Below are 23,384 nucleotides of genomic sequence, written 5' to 3'. Positions count from 1 at the left end.
AAAATCAAGAATTGTTTCGCAATCGCTCCAACCGAGGATCGACCCTGGCAGCTATAGGCTTGTAGCACGCAACTCTCACCACTCGGTTAGCGCGGACGCCAAACTCTCCTGCTTTGTTCGCTTATTTGTACAAAAGACAACAGCTCGCCGTTTTTACCAGTGTTTTCATCGAAATTTCCCCTGATCCGAGTTAGTTCCCAAGAAAATCGTGCATTTGTTCGGCTGCTTATGCATATTTTAAGGAGGAACATGCATGAGTTAAAGCAAATAAAGGCTGTTTATGCAAATAAGCGAGCCCGTTTGTCAACCGTATAAGAGTCTTCTTTACTAATTTAGTTTTCAGGTAAAATTATTTTTTATTTAGTTAGAGATAGGGCTCATTTTGATAGCAACATTGTAAGCTATTGAACTCATAGTTAACATTTAGTATATTCCTTTTAACCCAAATCCTTTTAACCCAAATCCTTTTCTTTTCTTCCTATTTGGCGCTGTAACCGCCTAAGCGATTTTGGACGAGTTTAATAAAGCGCGCCAGTCGTTTCTCTTCTGTGCAAACTGACGCCAATTGAAAATGCCAAGTGAAACCAAGTCCAAGTGAGTTAAAGCAAATAAAGGCTGTTTATGCAAATAAGCGAGCCCGTTTGTCAACCGTATAAGAGTCTTTTTTACTAATTTAATTTTCAGGTAAAATTATTTTTTATTTAGATAGAGATAGGGCTCATTTTGAAAGCAACATTATAAGCTATTGACTCATAGTTAAAATTTATATTCTTTTTAATTCAAATCCTTTTCTTCTTCTTATTTGGCGCTGTAACCGCCTAAGCGATTTTGGACGAGTTTAATAAAGCGCGCCAGTCGTTTCTCTTCTGTGCAAACTGACGCCAATCGGAAATTCCAAGTGAAACCAAGTCCTTCTCCACCCGGTCTTTCCATCGCAGTGGGGGCCTCCCTCTTCCTCTGCTACCACCAGCGGGTTCCGACTTGAATACTTTCAGAGCTGGAGTTTCGGTGCCCAATCGAACGACATGGCCAAGCCAGCCGGGCCGCTATATTGCTCAAATAGGCTCAGAAAATAAAAATTACGTAGAATAATAAAAAACGCGAGAATTATATTATTTCAAAAAGGAACGAGGCCAAAAGAAGCGAAACAAAAAGCTAAAAGAAGAAGGTTTTCTGATTAGATAATAAAAATATATTGGATTTATTTCAAGTACTTTTCTAGTGCTATTATTATCCTTCAAAATGCACTCTCGAATGGTGCTATGAGATTTTTCCTTCAAGAGTTACGTCCACTTTAGCCGTCTTGTCCTCGAATCTAACATCGCCAAACCAAGCATATGCTTTCTAACTCAACACATTTTCCAATGGCCATAGTTTCTGAAGGAAAACTCGTAAAGCAACTATCTAAGGCGCATTTTGAATAGTTAGAATAGTACTAAATGTCATAGAACAAACAAAAGTGGCCATTAAAGCCTTTTTTCGTGTACTTAACCCCGGAAAACCTCAATATCTTGGCACAGTTGTAACCTCCAGTTCGAGTTCTAGCAAGAAAATTACTTCTGAAACGACTTACAGCTGCACAGCAACAGAAGTCTGTATTCATAATTATTATGTTCTTAATTTCTTTGTATTACATGTCAAATCGCAAGTCTGCTTAATTCATGCTACTTATTGCATAAAACAGATTACAAGCTATTTTTTGCAAATATTGACCTCAAATTTAATTTTATCAGTTCAATAAATACGTAGCTCTTGAGTTCCATCCTTAAGCTAAGAAACCGTGTACCAATTTTGAAAACATTATATAAGGAGAGTAGACTTTTTCGATAATATAAAGCAGCTGTTGAAAGAAGAAAAACTATCCGAAAGTTGTATTCTAGCGAGTTTCAGCGGGTTTTGAAAAGCAACAGTAACAGTCAGCGTTTTGGGCCATATGAACATTTTCTTTAATTTATAGAGTCGAAAACAATCAGCACGATTCGTAATATGTTTATAATGAAGGCCTATAACGAAGGAGCAATTACATTTAAAAAAAAAAATAATAACAAGTTGTGGTTCTGATATTTCGGGCCCCTTTAAGAAGCCCGGGGCCGGGGGGATTCACCCCTTTCGCCCCTCCCTCTCGACGGGCCTGGCGGCGCTTGAAGGATTATCGAGAAAAATATTTTGCGGAAGATTTACGGGCCTTTACGCGAATTAAAATCCAGCGGCTCCACTGGCTTTGTTATCTCGTTCGAATGGACACCGACGCTCCAGTTCTGCAAGTATTTGACTCGGAACCCGCTGGTGGTAGCAGAGGAAGAGGGAGGCTCCCAATGCGATGGAAATACCAAGTGAAGAAGGACTTAGCTTCACTTTGCTTTTCCAACTGGCGTGAGTTGGCATAGAAGAGAACTCGGCCAAAATCGCTTAGGCGGTTATATCGCCAAATAAGAGAATGAGCAAATTGTAAAAAAGGATTTATTTCGAAATGCGTAGATAAAAATCTTAAGGTGGTTGTTGTGGTAGCATTGCAATTTGCAAAAAAAATTTGAAGCTCTACCACAAATGTGCTATAGTCCGAACACTGGCTTTTAAACCCATATATGATAATGTTAATTTACCCACCTCTGATGTAAGTTCATGAATCATGGTACTTGCATGTACATCAGCGCGATTCATGAAACGTCCCAAAGTGGAATTTTTGACGAAATGACAACGTTGTGAACAAAATTTTATGAATGGCATAAGTCATCAGTCAAAGGTAAAAAGTTTTGTTATTAGTTTATGATGGTAGAATGATTTACAGGTGCATTCAATGAAAAGTAACCAACCATTTATCCACAAGAGGTGGAAGTGGCTTATGTCACATTCAAAATAAACGGCTTATTATTAAAATATTTCCACACACCGCATGTTTTCACGTGTACATAAAACCCGTACATAGATATGTATAACGTCGATATGTATATACTGTCGATGGGGCATCACCAGCGATGCGTTGTACCATCGGTTGTATCGGTATTGCCATCGATAGTTTGCCACCACTAAGCTAGAGTATAGTATTCAAGACTCTTACATTTTCTTAATTGAAACGGCCCTTACAATTGTAGACAATTTCACTAATAATTACAAGTGTATGAAATAATATTGTGTTGCAAGGAATTGGGATACTTGTAGTTAAAAGAGAATTCGGAATAACCTGTAGATTGTGCCCAATTGTAGACATTGTGTAACAGGCCCCAGAGCGATCGAAATACCCTGTTTATGTCCAGATTAATCCACCTACTGTTAACATAAACTCTAGACTTCTTAATAGAAACCTCTGCGAAAGTTGCTGGTGCTGCTTGCTTACGTTCCCGAAGTTTTGTAGCAGACCATATTCATGCTCACTCGTCTACTTCCTGAATTCCCGAAACATCATTATTTTCTAGGACTGAGTAAAAATTTAATTACAGGAATTGTTGACATTTCTTAACTCATATCTAGGGAAACGATATCGAACCGAAATTATCGATATGGTACTCATTTAAAGTATCGCTGTAAAAATATCGGGTACCCATTAATATCGGAATAAAGAGACTCGATATACCAAAATAAAAAATAAAAAAAATCTGAATATTCGTGTCGTATGTATGCCGCTACGGGGTAGTGATTAGAAACCTCCGAGCGTATTTCTGCCATGAAAAACAGCTTCTCATAAAAAATACAATCGGCGTTCAGAATCGGCGTAAAACATTAGGGACGCCCTTTGTGGCACAACATGAAGGCGCACGCAACAAATCGAAGGAGAAGCTCAGCTAAACACTAACATATTGTGTAAGCGCCGATCTATTATTATTACTACATCGCGTAGGGATTGAGGTGTTTACTTAAAACACCGAGACAGCGTGTTCAAATCCCGCCATATGCAATCCTAACGATAGTAAAAAATTTCTGTTCTTTAAAGCCCAATTTATATCGGCAAGAATTGATAATCACATTATCTCTGTAATTTGAGTTTATGACATTCGATACGATGCTACGGTTCTGGTACTCGATTCCAAAAAATATCGTTTTAAAACTATCGAGTAAAAAATGTCGGTATCGAACGCCAAAAGTATCGATATGGTATCGTATCGTATCGAAATTCGTGTCCCTAATCATATCCAGCCAGTCGTTGCCAATTTGAATACCCGAATCGCATCCTGCGTACTGTCAACAAAGATATTTTAGACCCCGTTCACATGACAGGTGCTTAACGCGCGCTTACAGCTACATATATTTCCTTGCATTTTTCTTAAGGTATTCATATGCTAACGCGCCTTAAACGCAGGAAAATACTTGTAGTTCTTTGGAGCGCGTTATCAAACGCGTATTAAGCGCCCGTCATGTGAACGGGGTCTTAATCATGCTTACCATCTTTGTGTAGATGTATGTATATATGCCAATATCGCTTTTTAAAGTGCTTTTACTTTCAGCCTACACTTTTAAACATTTGCTTAACAAATTATGCCCATTAAACTATTTTTTATTAATGTTAAAAGTAAATTATGGATGTAACTAAAAATGGAAAGCTTTGTTCCAAAAAAAAATGCTTTGTTGTAGATTTGCATTAAATATCACTGTCCTTTTGCGCTTACTCTGACAAACAGTTCTGAACCATAGTTATCATGACGTTTCAGATTTTGCAGCTACAGATGAACGAATATAAATACCATTACTTATTTACTAGTTTCGACATTGAAACATTCGATCTCGAGGACTTCAAATATAATTTTGTGAATATCACTTCGTTCCGTCTGGTTGATGTCGGTGATGTGAGCGTGCGCAACATACTCAAGGACATGGAAGCATTCAGAAGCGAACACAACAATGAAAAAACTTACTACCGAAAGCTGCGCACGATACAGGTGATGGTATATTTCCAAAAAGACAGCGTGATAATTTACAAAACTGTCTGCAATTCAATTTCCGCACAGACAGAACCAGCGCTAGCATACGATTCAGTTTATATATTTGCTATTGGCTTAAAAACCTTGGAACAGTCACATGCACTGCGCATTTCGAACGTTTCATGCGAGGACGAGACACCATGGGAAGGGGGTTTGAGTTTGATAAACTATATAAATTCGGTGGAGTGGCGGGGTCTAACCGGCCCGATACAGTTCAAAGAAGGCCGACGTGTTCAATTTAAGTTGGACCTAGTCAAACTGCGCCAACATTCCATAGTTAAAGTGGGCGAGTGGACCCCACAGACTCGTCTCAATATAACCGAGCCGTCGCTATTCTTCGATGCAGGCACAATGAATGTTACGCTAGTGGTTATAACAATATTGGTAAGTATAGGTACATAGATGGAAGTCCTCATTACGTCTAGCGCCTAGACAAACTACCTCTACCGTAACTTTTTTGACTACCTCAAGACCAGGCTGTCGATGACTACCTATAGTAATAAAAACTCACATGACAACTTCAAGCGCTGTATATATTAGAATGTCTCTGTTCTGTCCTGTAGCACCACAATATGAAATGTTGACCCGTTTAAACTAAGCTAAAACTAGCAAGATGACCCTAAGTATGATCTCTACGTTTTCTGGTTAAAATTACTTTTATTTAAGTAATACTTACTTGTAAAATTTATTAATTCCGCGACAGAAAGATTTATTGAACTTTTGATAAAATGTATGCACTTCTCGCGCGAGAAAATTCCGGCAAATATGTGACAGAAATGAATCAGCTGACATTTTAACGCATGTGTTACCACATTATCAGACCTGCGACCTCGTTAAGTTGGTAATGATATATTCGGTAATTTACAAAAACAAAACAATGGTGGGAGTTACCGAATACCGAATTAACGAGTATAGTCTGAATACCCTTAATACGATGTTTTTTTGTAGAAAAACTGTAAATGTAAATGTAATGTAACGAAAACACTATCAGCCGGTGCGAACAGCCTTCAGCCCATAATCCACATAGTACTAAAGTAGATAAACTGTGTGCGTTAAAGGCATAATATAAGTTCAGGCGTGCGTATGGAATGTTTTCATATACCTCCATTTTCAAAGAAACAATTAGGGAGCCAGAAAATTCAGCTCGGCTCCCTTTTTCTATCTTCCTGGAGCAGATAAATTATTGTGAGTAACCGAATTCATTTAGTGCTTTCTATATGAGGGTTTGTCTCCATTCTTTTGTGAATTCGTTTATGATTTATTTTGGAACAAATTTCCGTCATTTCTTGTCAAGTTTGGTTTGGAGAAAACCCGGTTTAGTCGTTGCGCCATCTTCAGTCCACAAACCAAACTCGAAAAGGAATGATGGAAAATCGTTCTAATATAAGTTATCTTACCACCCAGTCGGAAAAATCAACCAACACTAACACACATGATTATATTCCAGTTTTTTTTTAATTATAGATAATTTTGTAATTTAATTCATTCACCTAAACTTCTAAAGATGTGCTAGGAACCTATAAACCGATTGCATTTAATTTATTTTGTTTTGGAATTTCTCTTATTAAAAGCTTTTAACAAATTTATGTTAAAGCTGAACTACTAATTCCATTCAAATATTATTCATATTTTTTTACTTTTGGAGCATATTTTAAATTGTTTGACATATTTTTAATTATAATGCGATAGTTACACTTTTCGTAATCTATTTTTGTGCAGTGTTGTTTTCCTACCACGTTTATATCAACTCGCTTTCTTGTTTATTTAAATAGTTTTTAGTATTACGGTGATATTTTTCCAACATGTGAATCTCACTACACTTTTGCATTCGGTGTTGCGACCTCTCTAGACTTTTCCTATAAAAGCAGAATTTTTCGAACTGAACCCCCTCAAAACGGTCTGTTTAACATCATTTATTGAGTTCTACCTTACACCTTTATTGTCCTGTCTTAATTTAGGGAATCCGATGGGGACTACAGAGTGGATGAGATAAGATTTCACAGCGAAATTCCCGTAAAAGATGTCTAGATTGTTTCGAGGAATGGGCTGACGCGTTATCGTGATGGAAGATCACACCCTCATGCAACTTTCCAGGCCGTGTTTTATGATTGCAGCTTTCAATAGTTATGTGCTGAATTTTCGGTACCCAATACTTGAAAAAAATTTCTGTACCCAATACTTTCTTTTCGGTACCCGATACCGATTCCATAAATTAAATCTTTGTCATAATATATACACTTGTAGTCAGCTGATTAAGTTTAGTGACATTTTGACCAGTTTTGGTTATTTATATTTTGTTCATTTAATGTTTATAATTTTGTTTATAAAAGTCTAGCACATTACATAACCAGCACCACATCAATTCACATTTAAAACTTCTTACAAAAATTATAAAAATTCAACAAACTTTAACAATCACACCTAAAAAAAATTATTAAAAATCAACGCGGTTTCCTAGCTTATTGAAATTTGCACTTTAACCTACTTAAATTTAATGGGCTATAAAACTGCATAAAAGGTTAAAAATTTTTGGGAGTATTTGTTAAAGTTTGTTTAATTCTTATAAATTTTGTACGAAATGAAGGAAGACAATACCACTAATAATTGTACCATGAGCTTACTCGTGCGAGCAGTGCACTCAACACACGTATTCTTACGCTCTTTAAATAAGTCGTTGTTCTGACCACAGTATCTACAGCAATAAACCTTTTTGAGTACTCCTCGGGGGTAAAATCTGATCAGGGTTGATAATGAGAAGGAGCAAGAATTTTGTTGATTCAGAGTTGTATACAAAATTACTGTGGTATGAAAGGGAGCAACAACCGTACCATGACAGAGTGGCACAAGTCATGACTGTGTCGGTGACCGAAATTAATTTCAAAAGTGTAAAAAGAATTGCAAATTATTGTTTATTATTATAGATACTAATAAAAGTTATCAAAGTCCAGTTTATAACTTGTTTAACTATACTACTAACTATATTACACCGTAACTGATAACGAACTGGTAAATGCAGAAAACGCTAGTAATTCAGTCAAATAAGGCAAATCTCGAAATGAAAGATAATAAGCTAAACATTTTCACAAGTCTTTATTTTGGTCTTATAAAACTTACCTCAAAAGTCTCATATGACCATGTGTCCGCGTCTTAAGATTTTTAAGGTCAAAGGTCACGAAAATCAGTTTTTTGCAAATATCTCGTTTCAGGTCATTAGAAAAATTGCAGACCGAAAAATTCTCTTCAACTTTTGTTTCAAGTAATTTTATGTACATTCAACCCTTCTTGAGATAGAGCGCAAAGAGTGGGGGACCGCCTACCTGTATATACGATACCGCGAGATCAGCTAGTGGAATACAACAAATAAACGAGTTATATAGTTAACTAGCAGACCCCGCGAACTTCGTCCCGCCCAAAATTTATTTTTTTATTGAAACATTTGGTACAACGTTTTCGCCAGCAATTCACGTTCACGTTTGGTTTTGTGGTCGACAGAAGGCATATACTACATTGCCGTCTTAAATAACCTGACGAAAGCGTTATACTGGGAAGAAGTCCTTGCGGCTCGATGGTGAATCGTCGAGATCACCTCTTATAAAAAGAAGGAGCTTCATTTATATAATTAGTGTCGGTAACACAGGGCAACACCGATTTTGATGCGGCAAATGTTAAAGCTGTTTTTGATAGACTTTTTTGTCCTGATTACGAATCCGTAAGTATAAAGTTTTCATCGGCTCCAGATTTTGAGAAAAACGTGGTAAAAGTGTCAAAAAAGTCGCGTTTTTGCAATATTTGAGAAACTCTATCAGGGACACAAAAGGTGATAGAACCTTCCACTTAGGCTTAAATTAAAGCTAGAGCTACATACTACTCACCGTTTGCTGTGAACATTTTCCGACGGATTTTCTCTTTTTTTCGGAAAATGTTCAGTGAGGTCCCCCGAAGCAACTTGAGGATTGAAATTGTTTCCAGGGTACCGTGCACTATGCCTGAAAATACTATTCCTGCACCTTTCCCTGATGGTCACCCATACTCATTTACTTTTTATCGCACAACAATAAAAAAAAATACTGGAGAACTATGCAACTGAAAAAAGGTGTAAAAATCAGTGTTAGCTGTTTAATAAATGACTATAGGTGACCTTAGGGTCAAGGTGCAGGAATGGTATTTTCAGGGATTGAAGTCAGAAGTCCCAGCCTTAATTTTAGCCTAAGTGGAAGATTCTAACACCTTTTTCTTAATTGCGGTAGGTACTCAAAATTCCCAAAATCATTTTTTCCTGTTCAACAAATGACTATAAGTGACTATCAAGTAAAGGTGCAGGAATTTGCAGGGATAGTAGTCAAGATTTTTTGCTTTAATCTAAGCCTAAGTGAGAGGTCCTACCACCCTTTGTTTCTTTGCTAGTGCTTCTCAAATATTGCAAAAAACGCGATTTTTTGACACTTTGACCTCGTTTTTCTTAAAATCTGGAGCTGATGGAAACTTTATACTTACGTCAAAAAAGCGTTAAAATTTGCTGCATCAATTGTTTCCCCATTTTTGTTGGCCTGTGTAATAAGTATTGTTAAATAGCCGATACCCGCATGTTTTCGTCGCCTTCAAACACCTTTCGAACTGTAAAACAATGACTCAATTCTATATAATAATATAATAGATCTATAATACGGGTATCGAATTTCAAGCAAATCGGACCATAAATAAGATTTTTCGGAATATATCGGTCCCTGGTCCACCTATCAGAAAAAAATATCCTATGTGTTAAGCCAGACAAAAAGCTACCTACGTGACAAATTTCAAGCAAATCGGACCATAAATAAGACTTTTTCGAATAGATCGGTCCCTGGCCCACGTAACGGAAAAAATGGATCCTATATGCTAATCTAGGCAAAAGGCTACCTAGGTACCAAATGGAGAAAATTGTTCCCAATTGATTCATGCTCACAATGAATTTCACAATTATCCGCAATTTTCCAAGCTTCACAACGAATTTTCCACCTTTACATCGTCCAACATCATCAAATCTTGCGATTAAATGCAAAATTTTGTCAAAAAAAATTCAAATTGTTCTTCCGGATTTTTCAGAGTTTTCCACTTAGAATTTTCTATTTTTCTATTCGAAAGCCATTCCGAAGGAATTGCACAAAAAATTCCATAAAAAAATTTAATTTTCGACTTTTCCAATTTCCCGACTTTTCCGGAAGGTTTTCCCAAAATTTTCTTCCGTAAAAACCGTCTCCTGGTAATAACGAACAACTAAAAAAAAATTTAGCCAAATCGGTCCAACCGTTCTCAATTGATGAATGACTATACATTTTTCACACCATTTTTATATAAGTATATAGATTATTCACTTAAAATACTATTATTATTATTAAATTTGTATTAGTTATCATTTTATATACTATGTTTATAGAAATTATTCATAAATAAAATATTCTCTAACAAGTATTTATTTTGTTTTTATCAATCATACAATATATTTTATTGAAATACTTCAAATGCAATTTAATTATATTTTTATTAACTGCATATAAAATAAAGTAAGATCAACTGCAGAATTTAACAATTATGATTTTTATAGTTAATTAGATACTGAAAATATTATACTTATTAAGTTTAATTATTCATTATTTAGTAAGTATTTACTATACTTTATTTTTAAAAATTTTCATAAATTAAACATTCGCTTATATTAAAAATATGCATTACATTTATGTGAATAATAAAATGTTAATATGGTATAGCGCAAATTAGTTTTAATTATATTTATATTTATTAATCGAATAATGAATTCATTGAAGTATAATTTTAATATATATTTTTTTATTATTGTTTATGGTAAATATTTTTTTTAAATATTCTTCTTGTTCATTATCATTTTCTTCTTTTTCTGTCTGTTCAATATCGGATTCATTACCATCATTATCGTTTTCTTAACTATTAGAATAGAAAGATTCAAGAATATCAGGTGCATATTCACTTTCTTCAATGAAATCACCTGAAGTTGATGAAGCGTTGAGACATGATTGTCCATTACACTGCCCACAAATTAAAGAGCATTGCAATTCTGATTTTCTGCATCGGCAATTAGAACCACAACCTTTCTTGCAATTGCAAAATATTGTACTAAGCAGTTCTTCTGGTGCTGGCGGTAATAATGTTGTAACTGGTGGTTCCAGGAGTTCATTTTGCAGTACTCAGCCTAATTCCTGGCGTTCTAAATTATTTCACAACCAAATTTGGGTCGGATAATAGACACGAATAATATGCTGATGAGCTACTGCACTTGTAGGTGGAAGACTTCATAACTGCACTGGTTTGTTGAGTCTTGTTGATTTGATGAACTGTGTATCGAAAAGTGTCTATATCGTGTTCTGATTTTGGAGCATTATACGTTGCTAAGAAAATACGTACTCGATTTTCAAATAATTCTTGTACAGAGCAGTTTTTTTGTTGAAATACTTGAGTTGACGCTTTTGAATGATTATTAATTTCGAACATTTTAATAAATGATATTTTTCCTTTTTTATAAAGTGCAGAAGTCATATCACACCCACTAAACGCGAGTAAAAATAAAATGTGTTTTTTAGAATGAGGGTATTTATCACAACTTTTCGATGAATACAACCCTTACCAATTTTTTTGAATAAAATTTGTTGTTGATGTGTTTGAGTACACCCTATCAAGATAACTAGCAAACCAATATCTTCTCCTATGATGACGGGAGTTTTTTGCTGTTCAGACTCTGCAATAGCTGTTTCCACAATGAGAACATCAGCATTATCTCTGGCTTGTTTTGTAGTGACATTAACAGTTTTTAATTTTTCGATAAGCATGTCTATACATTTGTTTTATTAGATGTATTCGATAAAAATTAGCTTGGGTGATAGGCCATTTATTGTTTCATCAAAACTGAGTTCGTAAGATTTTGAATGAGCAGCGATTCTTCTTAGTTGTTCCATTGCTTTAATGTTCTTACTGTAGTCTGAGTAACCATCAAATACAACAATGATACTTGAGCCGTAATGTGTTTGTAAATATTTGACGTATTTATCTAAAATACTACAGAGTGTTTCATCTTTATTCCATACAACGCGGTGCGAAATCCACCATCGATAATATACGTTGTAGCGATTTAATCCAGTCGAATATCAATAAAAGCCATATTATATAGTGCTGATTTTGATGTTTTTCTCATGCCATTATTATCAAATAAAGATGTTGGATACGGACTTAACTCATATTCTAGATATTCTTTTAGATTATTTTGAAATTTTCTGTTTACAGTATTTCTCTGGAAGAGTATTCATACAAGTCCGAAACTCATTTGTCACGGTGTGTAGAAAGTCAAATTTAACAACTAAGAAAGTCTAAGTTCGGGGGGAGCCGAACATTAAATACCCGGCGCAAGTATTAAATATATGTGTTCCACCTTTCCGAAAACTACCACTACATTGTAAGCCGGGTGCTTTTACCCCTATTTTAAACATCTTCGATAGAACGTTCAGTTAGACATAATGAGATGAACTTATATAGTCCTATGTGGGCGATATCACGCCCATTTTCCAAAATTCCAAACAATTTTACTTCTTTTCAAGGGATTGTTTTTAGTCTAAATTTTGAGTAAATTAGCGTACTTAAATTTCGAAATATTGAAGTTTCAAGCATTTCTAAAATTTACCGTTATACGAAAAGCGGCCGTAATTGTAGTCCGATTTCAATAATTTTCCACGTTATGCTTTTATGTGGAAAGCACAATAACCATACCGAGTTTAGTACAAATTGGTACGACGGTTACCGAGATACATATATCTGATCATAAGTGGGCGGTGCCACGCCCATTCTCAAAATTTTACCATGAATGTGTTTCTTGGTAAAGAATTGTTGCAAGCATCAATTTTGAATAAATTGGCTTTAATATTTACTGATGTATCGAGTATTTAGTATTTCTCTAAATCACCGTTATATGGGATGTGGGCGTGGATATTGTCTGATTTTAAAAATTTTCGGTCATTTGGTATGCTGTACCAAGGCCAGCAACTGTGCCAAGTTCGGAAGAAATTGGTGTAGCGGCTACCAAGATATACACATGTAACGATAAGTGGGCGTGGCCACGCCCATTTCCCAAAAATGTATAATATTCTTATTTTTCGTCTAAAAGTTTATGTAAATATCAATTTTGAGTGAATAATCTTCAGTAGTTACTAAAATATCGCAGTTTTCGTATTTCCGAAAATTACCGTTATATGGGAGGTAGGCGTGGTTATTGTCCGATTTTGCCCATTTTCAATACCATCCGTCGTACGCCCGAATGAAGTGCACATACCAAGTTTCGTTAAGATATCCCAATTATTACTCCAGTTATCGTATGCGCAGACGGACGGACGGACAGACAGTCACCGCTTAATCGATTTCTCTCTTCATTCTAATTATTTATGTATACATTTGTCTATGTCTATTTCGATTCGTTTTGCCTGTTACATACAACCGTTATGTGAACAAAGTTATAATACCCTTGTGCACAACTGCGCTCGGGTACTAAAAAAACCGGTCCCATATACATATGTATGGATATTTCCATACGTCGCGTACGTGACAGTCGTACGTTTCAGTGTGATACAAACAAGGAATACAATTTGTTTTCTTTAATTTTTTTTGGCCATTGTATAGCACATAATCAGCTCTATATTTAGCCGAAAAATGAAAACAATCGAACTGCTTGATCCTGAAATATAAGCATTTAAAGAGAGTGTCGTTACGTGACAAAAAATGGAAGTCGATTTTTTCTTTTCTTACAAAATCGCAAAACTCTGCGAATTGTGGATGGCTATTTTCATGAAACTTATTTTAATATGATTTGGAGCAATTCTAGTTGTTTTTAGAGTTTTTTGAATTAATGCAACGTGTTTCAATTTTCTTTTACAACCCCAAGTGTGAAACGTCACGTGACATAAATTTCCATCGTTATATTTATACCCGAGCGCACTTGTGCACAAGGGTATATTAATTTTGTTCACATAACGGTTGTTTGTAACAGCCAAAACGAATCGAGATAGATATAGACAAATGTATACATAAATGCTCAGAATGAATAGAGAAATCGATTAAGCCATGTATGTCTGTCCGTCCGTCCGTGTACACGATAACTCGAGCAAAAATTGAGATATCTCAACGAAATTTGGTATGTAAGTTTCTGTTAATCCAAGGTATTTTGGTGCGAAATCGGACTGTAACCACGCCCACTTCCCATATAACGGCAATTTTCGGAAATACAAAAACTGCGATATTTTAGTAACTACTGAAGATTATTCACTCAAAATTGATATTTACATAAACTTTTAGACGAAAACTAAGAATATTATTATTTTTGGAAAATGGGCGTAGCCACGCCCACTTTTGGTTAAATGTGTGTATCTGGGTAACCGCTGCACCAATTTCTTCCAAACTTGGCACAGTTGTTGGCCTGCGCACAACATACCAAATGGCCGAAACTTTTTAAAATCGGACAATAACCACACCCACATCCCATATAACGGTAATTTTCGGAAATACGAAAACTGCGATATTTTAGTAACTACCGACGATTATTCACTCAAAATTGGTATTTACAACAATTTTTACACGAAAACTAAGAATATAATTATTTTTGGAAAATGGGCGTAGCCGCGCCCACTTATGGTTAAATGTGTGTATCTGTGTAACCGCTGCACCAATTTCTTCCAAACTTGGCACAGTTGTTGGCCTTGGTACAGCATACTAAATGACCGAAAATTAAAAAAATCGGACAATAACCACGCCCACATCCCATATAACGGTAATTTAAAGAAATACAAAATCTTCGATAAATCAGTAAATATTAAAGATAATTTATTCAAAATTGATGCTTGTAACAATTCTTTAAAAAGAAATATGTTTATGGTAAAATTTTGGAAAATGGGCGTGGAACCGCCCACTTATGATCACATATATGTATATCAGTAACCGTTATACCAATTTGTACCAAACTCGGTATTTTTATTGTGCTTGCCACATAAAAGCAAAACGTTGAAAATTATTGAAATCGGACTAAAATTACGGCCGCTTTTCATATAAAGGTAAATTTCAGAAACGCTTGAAACTGCAATATTTCGAAATATAAGTACGCTAATTTACTCAAATAGATACACCCCGGCTTACCACCTAGCGGTAGCTTTCGGAAAGGTGAAAAAACATATATTTAATACTTGCGCCGGGTATTTAATTTTTGGCTCCACCCGAACTTAGACTTTCTTACTTGTTTTGTTAATATTGCTTTTAAATGAATTTTTAACGTAAACAAAACATGTATTTTATGCAGAATATACTTTATATTTTGACTTCAGCGCCAATTTGGGGTGAATTTGTTGGAAATCTATGACTTATTATGTTTCAACTACACTGAAAATAAAATTTCGTAAAAGTGCTACGAAAAATTTTCGTAGTCTTGGTTTTTGTACAATGTACGAAACTTTCGTTCATAATACGAACACATTTTTCACAACGAAACAAGATTTTACGAACCATTCGTAAATATAACGAAAGGACTTTCGTAAATCCTCTTTTCAGTACAATTTCCGAAATCTTGCGTTTATTTTACGAAACACATAAGCGGTAGAAGTTATAGCAGCTATTTCGGAGATCACCACATCTCTTCATCAGACTTCTTTTTCTAGACTTCAGCAGGGAAGAAAAAGAAGTCTGATGAAGAGATGTGGTGATCTCCGAAATAGCTGCTATAACTTTTACCGCTTAGACTTTGTTGCTTTTTCAATTTTTCCTAATAAACAATCGTGGTATAAAGCTCAATAAAAATATTAAAAATAAAATGTTAATAAGCCACAATAACGTTTACAGATAAGACTTTTATTTTTTTTTGTCGTGGTGGACCTACCGATGGTAACACCCATATAACAATAGAACATCTGCTCCAACTTCGTAGAAACAGAAAACGTCGTAAAAGAGATTTGTATTTCGGGATATAATATGCATGGTAATATGAACGAAGAATTTTATTTAATATTGTTTGATTGATAAAAATAAAATAAATATTAATTAGAGAATGTTTAATTTATGATTAATATCTATAACCCTGGGATTCAGTAATGCAGCCTCATCTCAAGTCAATAAATTTGAGATTATCAATTAGTGACTATTTTTGTGACTTGAGATGATTTGGGTACTCAGAAGGAGAGAGTCACAAAAAGTTCACCAAAAAGGTGTGGTGAAAGCAAACACAGGCAATCAACTGACAGAGTTTATGTATGCCTTTTGCCCGCGCCGCTCAAAGAGTCGCAATGGCCGAGTGGTCAAAGCATTAGGCTGGCAGCCGAGAGGGTCCGGGTTAAGGCGCAGTTAGTCAACGACGTAGCGTAAACGTAGGTTGACGTACGTAGCAGCATATAAAATTTACTGTTGATAGAGAGAGAGAAACAACGACAACGTCACCGCCATGCGGTGGTGAGTTTTCGTTAACAGGCGAATCCCATAAGGTAGATCGTGTCTGCGTCAACCTACGTCTACGTTACGTCGTTGACTGTTTGCGCTTTTAAAGTCCTCCTCGGCCGTAGAGGATTTTTTATTTATTTTTGTTTTAGTATTTTTTTATTTTTTTATTAGTTTTATTTTTTTTAACAATCTTTAGATTTTAATGTTTAAAAAACGAAAAAATTAATTTCTTTCCAATACATTTGTATAATAAGCATTTTGGTTTATTTCCTAATGAAATTCTTCTTGAACAAACCCTGCAGGAAATGTGTCTAACTATAAGCTAACTTTATGTTGATTAGGAAGGAGCTAAAAGTCACTTATTATCCGTATATTTTCTTTCACGAAAGCTAACTATATTTCTCTGGCGATGGCCGCGAAATAGTCAAGGGTGGTTTACCTCTGCACTAGATGTAGTCAAGGGTGGTTACCTCTGCATTTGATGCAACTAACTTGTAACTAACTACTTTTGGACATAAAATATCAATAGGAAAACACAATATTTTATTTTTATTTTTTTTACTTTACTTATTTTATAACATTTCACATTTGTTTCTATATTCTTCTGTAGGTGGTCCCATATTCGAACTCCGTCAGACATAACTTCAAAATGATAATAAGAAATTTAGATCTCCCTTTTATTTGTACTCAATTCGAAAAAGTATTTGCGAAGTGCAGGATATTTAAATAGAAACGCGTTTAAAGAAAACAATCTCGAGCTTTACTCCTGCATTTCTTGTCCACTTGTTTCAAGTTAGCTTTTTGTAGCTAACCCCAAGTTATATATTTTATAGTAATCCCGCAAAAAAGCTAACTACAAGTAGGTTATTTTTTATCAATTGATAATTTTTTTTTGCAGGGAATTTCCTAGCTTCATTTTCGCGTTTTTTTTTTTAACAAAATGGAAAGAAATACGTTTTTCCCTCATACTTGTATTTTTGTGACCGGCTCTTAGCCAGCTGACAAATTTGTGAATTATTTTTGAGACTAGAGCAGTGAGACAGCGTACTGAATACCAAATAGTCTCAAAATCCAAGTTCACCACCATAAGTCCCTATTACTGACTAGAGACCGCTTACTGAATGCCAGGGATTGTATATCTTATCTTACTCTTACTAATATTATAAATGTGAATGTTTGTATGTTTGGATGTTTGGGAAATCATCACGCGAAAACAACAGAACGGATTTGCATGAAATTTGGTACGCAGATAGCTTATAGGCCAGATTGGTTAATAGGCTATTTTTTTAATAGTTGCCACCTGTTAAAAAAGTTTAATTTATTTAATATGCGGGAACGACTGAATGGATTTGCACGAAAATTTGCACACAGATAGCCTATGACCTACGGTGGAAAATAGAATAATATTTGGAAGAGTTGCCACCTGTTAAAAAAGTTTAATGAAATTAATACGCGGAAACGACTGAACAGATTTGCATGAAAATTTGCCCACAGATAGCTAATGACCTACTGTGGAAAATAGGCTAATTTTTTGGAAGAGTTGCCACCTGTTAAAAAGTTTAATGAAATTAATACGCGGAAACGACTGCACGGATTTGCATGAAATTTTGCACACAGATAGCCTATGACATAGGTTGGAAAGTAGGGTACTTTTTTTAAGAGTTGCCACCTGTTAGAAATGTTTAATTTAATTAATACGCGGAAATAAGTGAATTGATTTGCATCGAAGTTTTCACACAGATAGCTTATGAGCTAGGTTGGAAAATAGACAAATTTTTTTAAGAGTTACCACCTGCTAAGCAAGTTTAATTAAATAAATACGCGGAAAAGTCTGAACGGATTTGCAAGAAATTTTGCAAGTAGATAGCTTATGACCTACAGTGGAAAATAGGCAAATATTTTGGAAGAGTTGCCACCTGTTAAAAAGGTTTTAATTATATTAATGCGCGGAAACGACTGAACAGATTTGCATGACATTACGCAGAGAGATAGCTTATGACCTATATTGGAAAATGGGCTACTATTTTAAGAGTTTCCACCTGTTTGAACATGAAATTTTGCTCAAAGATGGTTTATGACCTGGATTGAAAAATAGGCTACTTCCTTAACCGGTTTTCCGATCAGAACGAAATTTAGTACATTTACTACGGATTTCGGAAGGACGGTCTTAGACTGAAAGTAAGTCCGATAACTCAAGGACCCTCCCATACAAATTGCAATTTTCATATTACATACATATCTCTGGAAGTATTTGTGGGAGAGAACTGAAATTTGGTATAGTGATATGGCTGTGAAATCAATGTTGGCATTAATCGATTGATGTTTTAATTAGTTAGTTAATTCGATTAAATTCAATCTGAAACAGTTAATCGTAACCGCGATTAAAAAATTAATTTTTAATCATTAACTCTTAATTTGATCAAGTAGGTTTTGTGATTAATTAAGGTATGCTGGAATTTCCCTGTGCACACAAAGCAAATTAATCAGGTATGGCTAAGTCGGGTTTCCTCATCAATCTAAGCAATTTGGTGTGCATCTTCATTAAGATATATATCAACAAACGTTTTAAAAACTAGGTTTGTAAAAGTTCCCATTTTGTATATTACTAATAACAATAATTATAATTTTTTTATATTATGTGCTTTTTATAAGCATAAAACACGAAATAATTACCATAACTGGTGTTTGGTTTCAAACTCGGACAAACTAGACAAATTAATCAGATTTTATTTTTAATTGGATTAACGATTAATGTTTTTAATTAATTAAACGTAATCGCAGCCAGCGATTAACTATTAAAAAATGTTATCATTAATCGTACAGTCGATTACGACTAATTAATGTAAATCCTCAAACGCGATTAACATTTTAATCGTTAATTTTTAATCGTTAATCAGATTAACAGTTTGCCAACACTGTGTGAAATCATGTTCATATTCACAGAAAAAATGGACTTGTCTGGAAACGAGGCGTAGCACCTCCCATACTGACTGAAAGTTTCATATTGCATATCTCTTCAAATGTTTGGGGTAAAGCACTCAAGCTTGGTATGGAAATTCATATGTATGTATGTATGTGAAACTAATACCATACTCATGGAGAAAAATTAGAGTTATTGGAAAAGGTGGTGTGGCAACTCCTATGCAAATTGATTTTTCTATGCTGCATATCTCTAGAGGTGTTTATTGTAGAGGACTGGAACTTGGCACCGAGATGTGTTTACAAAATTAATTCCATACTCATGGAGAAGAATTTGCGTTATTCGAAAAGGGGACATGGTTCCTGCCGTACAAATTTACTGTTTTATACTGCTTATCTCTAGAGGTGTTCATGGTAGAGTACTGGGACTTGGTTCTGGGGTATGTAAAATCAATTTTAAATTCATGGAAGAAGATTAGGGTTATAAGAAAAAGGCGCGTGGCACTTCCAGTACAAATTTACTTTTTCTTGCCACATATCCCAGGAAGTGTTTGTGGAAGAATACTGGAACTTGGTATGGAGTTGTGTATACAAAATGTATCAATTGCTCATGGAAAAAATGTGAGTTATTAAAAGAGGAGGCATGTCGCCTCCCATACATGCTAAAAGCTTCTCTAAAAACATATCTCTGAAAGAATAGAAAATCTCTCGAAGTATTTTAAATTTGGTATGGAGATTTATTTTATAAGTGCCGTACTGACAGAATAAATTTCATTAAATGGAAATGGGAGAGCCGGGTTCGGCCTTGTAATGTAGAGCTCTCTTGAGGCATTTGCTACAGTAATGAGAAGTGGTATTTTATCTAGGCCAGGTTACTAAATTTGAGTTGGAAATATTAGAACCCGCCGTGGCACCTCCAAGAAGGTTACACGTTCACGCGTCGTATACCTGGAACCATTTTAAGGTAAACTTAGAGGGATTGATATCTTTCGTATGCCTAGCGCGCAGAAGAGATTTTATAATTTCATAGTTTTAAACGGCCTAAATACCTTAACTCGCTTAAAAAATAACGAGCTATAACGAAATGTGCACAGAAAAAAAATCTAACATCATTAAATTATTTTTCATATTTGTATAAAAGCGCGGGGTGAAGCCCGCGGGTATAAGCTAGTTAAATAATAAATAATAAAAATTTAATAATAATAATAGTATTTTAAGTGAATAATTAACTATATAACTCATTTATTTGTTGTATTCTACTAGTTGACCTCGCTGTATCGTATATACAGGTAGGCGGTCCTCCACTCTTTGCGCTCTATCTCAAGAAGGGTTGAATGTATATAAAATTACTTGAAACAAAAGTTGAAGAGAATTTTTCGTTCTGCAATTTTTCTAATCACCTTAAATGTCGTTCAGCGCAAAGAAAACGAGATATTTGCCAAAAACCTGATTTTCGTGACCTTTGACCTTAAATATCTTAAGACGCGGATACGTCATCATATGAGGCTTTTGAGGTAAGCTTTATAACACCAAAATAATGACTTGTGCAAATTTTTAGCTTATTATCTTTCATTCGAGGTTGCATCCTTATTTGATTGGATTCTCGGAGTGTCGAACTTCTATTTTCCTTAGAAATTGCGAGGAGAGCAGGTAATTTTGTAAACAAACATTTTTCTTATAGTTTTAATAGATAATTTCTATTTATTTTCTAATATTCCCATATCCAGCTTTAATCAGAGGCAGTGGCATGTGAGGCTCATTAAAATCTACTCATCATGTTGGAGCAGCTACGGGTAATGGACCATTGAATGTGCTGGCTGAACTTATGACCACAATAATCAACGGAGTCTCAAAGAAAATGCATGGCCTGAATTCATACTGTAGCAATTCATAGCAATTACTATTGTACATATGTGTATATGATTGATATTTCCCAATAAACATTTTTGTTAAATCTCAATTTGAGATGCATTTGAGAATCAGTCCTTTTCTCAAATCTCAAACGTTAGTTTTCAAATGCATCTCAAATAACCATTGATAGCGTTCTCACACTAAAAGGCACTTCCCTGCAAAAATTTGAGGACCAGGTGGTCCAATGGGTCGTGATTTTAAAGTATGTGCAAAAGGACCAGGTTGCATACTAGTAACTTGTTATGCTGACCTGGACCACTTCAAACGTAAAAAACTGATAAATGTGTTGAACACCACCTCTTCGCGGCCGATCGGCAATACGATTCGGTTGCCGAGTGTGCCATGGTCCAAAAGGAGTAGGCGTCTAGGTGGTCCCATGTTATGCAGCGTTGGACCAGAGGTGGTCAGGTCCAATGACATCGCAATGTTAATGTTACCATATTTTCTCCATATATTTGGACCATTTTGGTTACTAGTGTTGGTTACAAGGTAGCGTGGTCCCGTACTAGTATTTAACCTAGTCCCACTTTTTGCAGGGTTTTAGTTATGGATTTTTTCTTTTATTTTCAAATTGTGAAATGTTGAATTCTCAACTTTTTCTCAAACGTGAGTGGAGCGGAACGAAATGAAATCCAGTCACTCTCATTGAAATATTTGTTTAGCCAATAATACATGTAAGAGAAACACAGTTTTTATAGGAAAGGAATTTTGATTTATGCAGTTTAACAGTTTATTTAATAGCTTATTTATTCAGTTAGTTTAACAAAGAAAAATGCGGTTGATGTAAAAAATTAGTTGCCCTAAATGATTTTTAAAGTCTATAAAAATAGGCAATAAGGAAGGTGAGTTGGACTCATATCCACACTTTCTTTTAGACTACCCAACCTTCGGAAGGCTAAGATAGAAGCATTTTGGATCGCATTTCTTAACTAACACTGAGCTCTCAGGGATCGAAATCAGCCGGATTCGCAATTTGGTAATCGGCTCATAGCGCTTCGCCGACTAAATTAAGGGTATTCGTTCAGTTTTTTCGTGGTATCCAAACAGGACAACCTCTCAATTGTCCAAGTGTGTCCCTTGCCTGGGCCAACCAGTTTAATCTAACCCAACCTAACCTGTACTTCTTTGAGCTATGAAATAGTTGGTCACATTAAGTATAACCGACGATATGCGTTTTCTTATAGGAAACACCTTACGTAATGATGCACTACGGAAAAAATTTTACTGGAAATGAGCGATTTTTTGGATTTTGCGTAGACATATTGGAGCTCATAGCTCGCGACATTGGTTTCGAGTACATCCTAGACCTGGTGCCCGATCGAAAGTATGGAGCTCAAGACCCATTTACAGGTGAATGGAACGGTATGGTTGCACAGTTGATGAAATATGTAAGTACTGAAAAATAATGTAATTTATTCGTTTTGTATGAATGGTTACACCGTGCGACAGTCAATTTTACACACGAAAAAATCAATATATTCACAAAACTGGGGGCCAAATATAGTAAAACTGCGTTTTTGGTTTTCCCTTCTGACGTCAGGATTTTTTTAAAAGGACTTTGAAACTTCTAGAATATGATTGAATAAAAAATTTAAACAAAAGATTCGGTGCATTGTAGAATAACAGTATTACAATTAAAAGGAAATGTTCTGTAGAATAGAAAAAAAATTAATTTTTGAGTGCACCAGAACGAACAAGTATTGAAAATGTTCTTTTAAAACTTTAATCCTTGAATATCCTTGGAAACTTTCAATATTTATTTTTGAAAAAAATTTATGCCAAGAACTAATATGTTATGTTATGTTATGTTATGTCGAATTTCGTCCTTCTAACTTTATTAGTTTTAGATTAAAAAAATTGTACACTCCTCTTTATAAGATATTGATAGTTACAATATACATAAATGAAGGTACTGGAATCATTATTATGGAACCATGTATGCGCTCTAAACGATCAAACTGACCGTATGATGTACGGTTTAAATACTTTGATTGGTTTGTGTACAAGGGCGTAGCCATCCTTTCACCTAGGGGGCAGAAGTTTATATAAAGGGATTTTTTTTTTGTGTATATAAATAGAAATTTTGGTGGGGTGCGATAAAGCCATGCGAGATAACGCCATATGGCCTTAACACTCAATTCAAAGAGAGATAAAGCCATATTCGCGCCAAAATTTCTG

The 23,384-nt window shown here is 35.0% G+C and overlaps 1 protein-coding gene across 1 annotated transcript in view; it reads left to right on the top strand.

Annotated features, from left to right (window-relative positions):
- Positions 1-4,548: 4,548 nt before the first annotated feature.
- LOC118752067 (glutamate receptor ionotropic, kainate 2-like) overlaps positions 4,549-23,384 on the top strand; it is a gene marked incomplete at its 3' end in the record, with an annotated part of 24,630 nt that continues 5,794 nt past the window's right edge. The window contains exons 1-3 of the mRNA XM_036486916.1: positions 4,549-4,871; positions 4,941-5,297; positions 22,391-22,594. Coding sequence (XP_036342809.1) covers positions 4,632-4,871; positions 4,941-5,297; positions 22,391-22,594 — 801 coding nt within the window. The remainder of the gene's footprint in view (positions 4,872-4,940; positions 5,298-22,390; positions 22,595-23,384) is intronic.

The sequence above is a fragment of the Rhagoletis pomonella genome, unplaced genomic scaffold, assembly GCF_013731165.1.
Source record: "Rhagoletis pomonella isolate Grant_MI unplaced genomic scaffold, Rhpom_1.0 Rhpom_scaffold_01204, whole genome shotgun sequence".
Classification (NCBI taxonomy): Eukaryota; Metazoa; Arthropoda; class Insecta; order Diptera; family Tephritidae; genus Rhagoletis; species Rhagoletis pomonella.
This window is presented reverse-complemented; position numbering and strand designations above follow the sequence as displayed.